We start from the raw sequence: 6,755 nt of genomic DNA, 5'->3' as shown, positions 1-6,755 counted from the left end.
TGTGTGTATCCTGTGTGTGTGGTCTGTGTGTGTGTGTATCTGTGTGTGTGTCTGTGTTTGTGTGTGTATCTGTGTGTGTGTGTGTGTGTCTGATCGTAGTGTGTCTGTGTGTGTGTCTGTGTGTGTGTCTGTGTGTGTGTGTCTGTGTGTGTCTCTGTGTGTGTGTGTATCTGTGTGTGTGTGTGTATCTGTGTGTGTGTCTGTGTGTGTGTCTGTGTGTGTGTCTGTGTGTGTGTCTGTGTGTGTGTGTCTGTGTGTGTCTCTGTGTGTGTGTGTGTATCTGTGTGTGTGTGTGTATCTGTGTGTGTGTCTGTGTGTGTGTCTGTGTGTGTGTCTGTGTGTGTGTCTGTGTGTGTGTGTCTGTGTGTGTGTCTGTGTGTGTGTGTCTGTGTGTGTGTGTCTGTGTGTGTGTCTGTGTGTGTGTCTGTGTGTGTGTCTCGTGTGTGTGTCTGTGTGTGTGTCTGTGTGTGTGTCTGTGTGTGTGTCTGTGTGTGTGTCTGTGTGTGTGTGTCTGTGTGTGTGTCTGTGTGTGTGTGTCTGTGTGTGTGTCTGTGTGTGTGTGTCTGTGTGTGTCTGTGTGTGTGTGTCTGTGTGTGTGTCTGTGTGTGTGTGTCTGTGTGTGTGTCTGTGTGTGTGTGTCTGTGTGGTGTGTCTGTGTGTGTGTCTGTGTGTGTGTCTGTGTGTGTGTGTCTGTGTGTGTGTCTGTGTGTGTGTGTCTGTGTGTGTGTGTCTGTGTGTGTGTCTGTGTGTGTGTATCTGTGTGTGTCTCTGTGTGTGTCTGTGTGTGTGTATCTGTGTGTGTATCTGTGTGTGTGTCTGTGTGTGTCTGTGTGTGTGTCTGTGTGTGTGTCTGTGTGTGTGTCTGTGTGTGTCTGTGTGTGTGTATCTGTGTGTGTATCTGTGTGTGTGTCTGTGTGTGTCTGTGTGTGTGTCTGTGTGTGTGTCTGTGTGTGTGTATCTGTGTGTGTATCTGTGTGTGTGTCTGTGTGTGTCTGTGTGTGTGTCTGTGTGTGTGTCTGTGTGTGTGTCTGTGTGTGTCTGTGTGTGTGTCTGTGTGTCTGTGTGTGAGACTACGGAATGCAATCGGACGCTGTTGCTCATGAACCCAAAACCGTTGGTCACCATCAACATCACCACCACCATCACCATCATCATCTACCACCATCACCATCTACCACCATCACCATCACCATCTACCACCATCACCATCAACCATCTACCACCATCACCATCGCCCGCCATCACCATCGCCGCCATTACCATCATCATCACCACCATCATCATCGCCACCATCACCATCATCACCATCACCATCACCACCATCACCACCACCATCATCATCGCCACCATCATCATCGCCACCACCACCATCACCACCCCATCATCATCGCCGCCACCACCATCACCAGAGGAGGTGGTGAGGGTGGTGGTGAGGAGGTAGTGAGGGGAGGTGGTGGTGAGCAGTGCAGCCTCTAGCTGTTGTTGTTGTGGTGGTTGTTGATGTTGTGGTGGTTGTTGTTGTGTCTCCACCTCCTCCCATCTCCCCCCTCTCCCATCCCCCCTCCATCCCCCCCCCCCGTGTCTCCCCCCCCCCGTGTCTCCCACATGTCCCCCACCCCCACGTGTCTCCCCCCCCCCCCACGTGTCTCCCACCCCCCGTGTCTCCCACGTGTCCCCCACCCCCACGTGTCTCCCCCCCCCCCCCCACGTGTCTCCCCCCCCCCGTGTCTCCCACATGTCCCCCACCCCCACGTGTCTCCCCCCCCCCCCCACGTGTCTCCCCCCCCCCGTGTCTCCCACGTGTCCCCCACCCCCACGTGTCTCCCCCCCCCCCCCACGTGTCTCCCCCCCCACGTGTCTCCCACATGTCCCCCACCCCCACGTGTCTCCCCCCCCCCCACGTGTCCCCCACCCCCACGTGTCTCCCCCCGCGTCTCCCGTCAGCTGTGGGTGGCGGGAGGTGTCGTTCAGCTGATGCTGCTGCTGCTGCTGATGCTGCTGCAGCTGATGCTGCTGCTGCTGATGCTGATGATGATGTTGCTGGGGACTGGGGGACGATGTCCGACGAGTCAGAACTGGACCCAGGCGTTGCCCCGGTGGCTTGGGCTGCTGCTGCTGCTGCTGTGGTGGTGGTGGTGGTGTTGGGTTGGTCCTGCAGAGAGAGAGAGACGGGGAGAGATGGGGGGAGAGATACGTGGGGGAAGTGATTGGGTGAGAGAGTGAGTGAGTGGGTGAGTGGGTGGGTGAGAGAGTGAGTAGGTAGGTGAGTGAGTGAGTGGATGAGTGAGTGAGTGGATGAGTGGATGAGTGGGTGAGAGAGTGAGTAGGTGAGAAAGTGAGTGGGTGAGTGAGTGGGTGATTGAGTGAGTGGGTGGGTGAGTGAGTGGATGAGTGAGTGAGTGGATGGGTGAGTGGATGAGTGAGTGAGTGAGTGGGTGGGTGAGTGAGTGGGTGGGTGAGAGAGTGAGTAGGTGAGAAAGTGAGTGGGTGAGTGAGTGGGTGATTGAGTGAGTGGGTGGGTGAGTGAGTGGATGAGTGAGTGAGTGAGTGGATGGGTGAGTGAGTGGGTGGGTGAGAAAGTGAGTGGGTGAGTGAGTGGGTGATTGAGTGAGTGGGTGGGTGAGTGAGTGGATGAGTGAGTGAGTGGATGGGTTGAGTGGATGAGTGAGTGGGTGAGTGATGAGTGAGTGAGTGGGTGGGCGAGTGAGTGAGTGAGTGGGTGAGTGAGTGGATGAGTGAGTGAGTGGGTGAGTGAGTGGATGAGTGAGTGAGTGGATGGGTGAGTGGATGAGTGAGTGAGTGAGTGGGTGGGCGAGTGAGTGGGTGTGTGAGTGGGTGTGTGAGTGAGTGAGTGGGTGAGTGAGTGGGTGAGTGGGTGAGTGAGTGTATGAGTGAGTGAGTGATGGGTGAGTGGATGAGTGAGTGAGTGAGTGGGTGGGCGAGTGAGTGAGTGAGTGAGTGGGTGAGTGGATGAGTGAGTGAGTGAGTGGGTGGGCGAGTAAGTGAGTGGGTGAGTGAGTGGGTGATTGAGTGAGTGGATGGGTGAGTGGATGAGTGAGTGAGTGAGTGGGTGGGCGAGTGAGTGAGTGAGTGAGTGGGTGAGTGGATGAGTGAGTGAGTGAGTGGGTGGGCGAGTAAGTGAGTGGGTGAGTGAGTGGATGAGTGAGTGAGTGGATGGGTGAGTGGATGAGTGAGTGAGTGAGTGGGTGGGCGAGTGAGTGGGTGAGTGAGTGAGTGAGTGGATGAGTGAGTGAGTGGATGGGTGAGTGGATGAGTGAGTGAGTGAGTGGGTGGGCGAGTGAGTGAGTGGGTGAGTGAGTGAGTGGGTGAGTGAGTGAGTGAGTGGGTGGGTGAGTGAGTGGATGAGTGAGTGAGTGGATGGGTGAGTGGATGAGTGAGTGGGTGAGTGGATGAGTGAGTGAGTGAGTGGGTGGGCGAGTGAGTGAGTGGGTGAGAAAGTGAGTGGGTGAGTGAGTGAGTGGGTGGGTGAGTGAGTGGATGAGTGAGTGAGTGGATGGGTGAGTGGATGAGTGAGTGAGTGAGTGGGTGGGCGAGTGAGTGAGTGAGTGGGTGAGTGAGTGGATGAGTGAGTGAGTGGGTGAGTGAGTGGATGAGTGAGTGAGTGGATGGGTGAGTGGATGAGTGAGTGAGTGAGTGGGTGGGTGAGTGAGTGGGTGGGTGAGAAAGTGAGTGGGTGAGTGAGTGGGTGATTGAGTGAGTGGTGGGTGGGTGAGTGAGAGGGTGGGTGAGTGGATGAGTGAGTGAGTGGATGGGTGAGTGGATGAGTGAGTGGGTGAGTGAGTGGATGAGTGAGTGAGTGAGTGGGTGGGTGAGTGAGTGGGTGGGTGAGAAAGTGAGTGGGTGAGTGAGTGGGTGATTGAGTGAGTGGGTGGGTGAGTGAGTGGATGAGTGAGTGAGTGGATGGGTGAGTGGATGAGTGACTGAGTGAGTGGGTGGGCGAGTGAGTGAGTGAGTGGGTGAGTGAGTGGATGAGTGAGTGAGTGGATGGGTGAGTGAGTGGATGAGTGAGTGAGTGAGTGGGTGAGTGAGTGGATGAGTGAGTGAGTGGATGAGTGGATGAGTGAGTGAGTGGATGAGTGAGTGAGTGGGTGGGCGAGTAAGTGAGTGGGTGAGTGAGTGGGTGATTGAGTGAGTGGGTGGGTGAGTGAGTGAGTGGATGGGTGAGTGGATGAGTGAGTGAGTGAGTGGGTGGGCGAGTGAGTGAGTGGGTGAGTGAGTGGGTGAGTGAGTGGGTGAGTGAGTGAGTGGGTGAGTGGGTGAGTGGGTGTGTGAGTGAGTGAGTGACTGAGTGAGTGACTGAGTGGGTGAGTGTGTGGGTGAGTGTGTGAGTGAGTGTGTGAGTGAGTGAGTGAGTGTGTGAGTGAGTGAGTGAGTGTGTGAGTGAGTGAGTGAGTGAGTGTGTGAGTGAGTGAGTGAGTGTGTGGGTGAGTGTGTGAGTGAGTGTGTGAGTGAGTGAGTGAGTGTGTGAGTGAGTGAGTGTGTGAGTGAGTGAGTGAGTGAGTGGGTGAGTGAGTGAGTGTGTGAGTGGGTGTGTGTGTGTGTGAGTGAGTGGGTGGGCGAGGGAGTGAGTGGGTGAGTGAGTGGGTGAGTGAGTGGGTGGGCGAGTGAGTGAGTGGGTGAGTGAGTGGGTGAGTGAGTGAGTGGCGTGAGCTGGGTGAGTGGGCTGAGTGAGTGAGCTAGGGTGAGTGAGCTGACGTGAGTGGTTAGCTGAGTGTCGTAGGGTGATCTGGTTGAGTGGGCTGAGTCGAGTGAGTGAGTGAGTGGAGTGAGTGAGTGAGTGAGTGAGTGCGAGTTAGTGAGAGGGCTAGCAGTGAGTGAGAGGGTGCGTGGGTCGAGTCGATCTGAGTCGAGTGTGCTGATCGTGATAGAGGTGAGCTTGAGTGACAGCCAGACAGAGTGCGTGACTGAGCTGAGTGAGTGACTGAGAGCGTAGCCATCGAGTCGAGCTGAGAGTGTGGGTGCGTGAGTCGAGTGTGTGACTTGACTGACTCGAGTGCGTGCTGAGTGAGTGCCTGAGTGAGTGACTGAGTGAGTGACTGAGTGAGTGACTGAGTGAGTGATGAGAGAGTGAGTGGGTGAGTGAGTGAGTGGGTGAGTGACTGAGTGAGTGGATGAGTGAGTGAGTGGGTGAGTGAGTGAGTGAGTGGATGAGTGAGTGAGTGAGTGACTGAGTGAGTGACTGAGTGAGTGACTGAGTGAGTGGATGAGTGAGTGAGTGGGTGAGTGAGTGAGTGAGTGTGTGGGTGAGTGAGTGAGTGTGTGACTGACTGACTGAGTGAGTGACTGAGTGAGTGACTGAGTGAGTGACTGAGTGAGTGACTGAGTGAGTGACTGAGTGAGTGGATGAGTGAGTGACTGAGTGAGTGGATGAGTGAGTGAGTGGGTGAGTGAGTGAGTGTGTGGGTGAGTGAGTGAGTGTGTGACTGACTGACTGAGTGAGTGACTGAGTGAGTGACTGAGTGAGTGACTGAGTGAGTGACTGAGTGAGTGACTGAGTGAGTGGATGAGTGAGTGACTGAGTGAGTGACTGAGTGAGTGACTGAGTGAGTGGGTGAGTGGGTGAGTGAGTGAGTGGGTGAGTGGGTGAGTGAGTGAGTGGGTGTGTGAGTGGGTGTGTGAGTGGGTGAGTGAGTGAGTGGGTGAGTGGGTGAGTGACTGAGTGAGTGTGTGAGTGAGTGAGTGTGTGGGTGAGTGTGTGACTGACTGACTGAGTGAGTGACTGAGTGAGTGAGTGACTGAGTGAGTGACTGAGTGAGTGAGTGTGTGGGTGAGTGAGTGAGTGTGTGACTGACTGACTGAGTGAGTGACTGAGTGAGTGACTGAGTGAGTGACTGAGTGAGTGACTGAGTGAGTGACTGAGTGAGTGGATGAGTGAGTGAGTGGGTGAGTGAGTGAGTGGGTGAGTGACTGAGTGAGTGGATGAGTGAGTGAGTGGGTGAGTGAGTGAGTGAGTGGATGAGTGAGTGAGTGAGTGACTGAGTGAGTGACTGAGTGAGTGACTGAGTGAGTGGATGAGTGAGTGAGTGGGTGAGTGAGTGAGTGTGTGGGTGAGTGAGTGAGTGTGTGACTGACTGACTGAGTGAGTGACTGAGTGAGTGACTGAGTGAGTGACTGAGTGAGTGACTGAGTGAGTGACTGAGTGAGTGGATGAGTGAGTGACTGAGTGAGTGGATGAGTGAGTGAGTGGGTGAGTGAGTGAGTGTGTGGGTGAGTGAGTGAGTGTGTGACTGACTGACTGAGTGAGTGACTGAGTGAGTGACTGAGTGAGTGACTGAGTGAGTGACTGAGTGAGTGAGTGACTGAGTGAGTGACTGAGTGAGTGACTGAGTGAGTGACTGAGTGTGTGACTGAGTGAGTGACTGAGTGAGTGACTGAGTGTGTGACTGAGTGAGTGACTGAGTGAGTGACTGAGTGAGTGACTGAGTGAGTGGATGAGTGAGTGAGTGACTGAGTGAGTGACTGAGTGAGTGACTGAGTGAGTGAGTGAGTGAGTGACTGAGTGAGTGAGTGAGTGAGTGACTGAGTGAGTGACTGAGTGAGTGACTGAGTGAGTGACTGAGTGAGTGAGTGAGTGTGTGAGTGACTGAGTGAGTGACTGAGTGTGTGACTGAGTGAGTGACTGAGTGAGTGAGTGAGTGAGTGAGTGACTGAGTGAGTGACTGAGTGAGTGACTGAGTGAGTGAGTGAGTGAGTGACTGAGTGAGTGACTGAGTGAGTGACTGAGTGAGTGACTG

The 6,755-nt window shown here is 54.7% G+C and overlaps 1 protein-coding gene across 2 annotated transcripts in view; it reads right to left on the bottom strand.

Annotated features, from left to right (window-relative positions):
* Positions 1–1,916: 1,916 nt before the first annotated feature.
* Positions 1,917–6,755, bottom strand: part of LOC144955333 (adaptin ear-binding coat-associated protein 2-like) — a 36,555-nt gene continuing 31,716 nt past the window's right edge. The window contains exon 8 of one of the 2 annotated variants that reach the window (XM_078885580.1): positions 1,917–2,152. In XM_078885580.1, coding sequence (XP_078741706.1) covers positions 2,070–2,152 — 83 coding nt within the window. In that variant the 3' untranslated portion in view covers positions 1,917–2,069. The remainder of the gene's footprint in view (positions 2,153–6,755) is intronic. The other variant, XM_078885579.1, reaches the window with a different exon arrangement.

This window comes from Lampetra fluviatilis, unplaced genomic scaffold (assembly GCF_964198595.1).
Source record: "Lampetra fluviatilis unplaced genomic scaffold, kcLamFluv1.1 SCAFFOLD_763, whole genome shotgun sequence".
Lineage (NCBI taxonomy): Eukaryota > Metazoa > Chordata > Hyperoartia > Petromyzontiformes > Petromyzontidae > Lampetra > Lampetra fluviatilis.
This window is presented reverse-complemented; position numbering and strand designations above follow the sequence as displayed.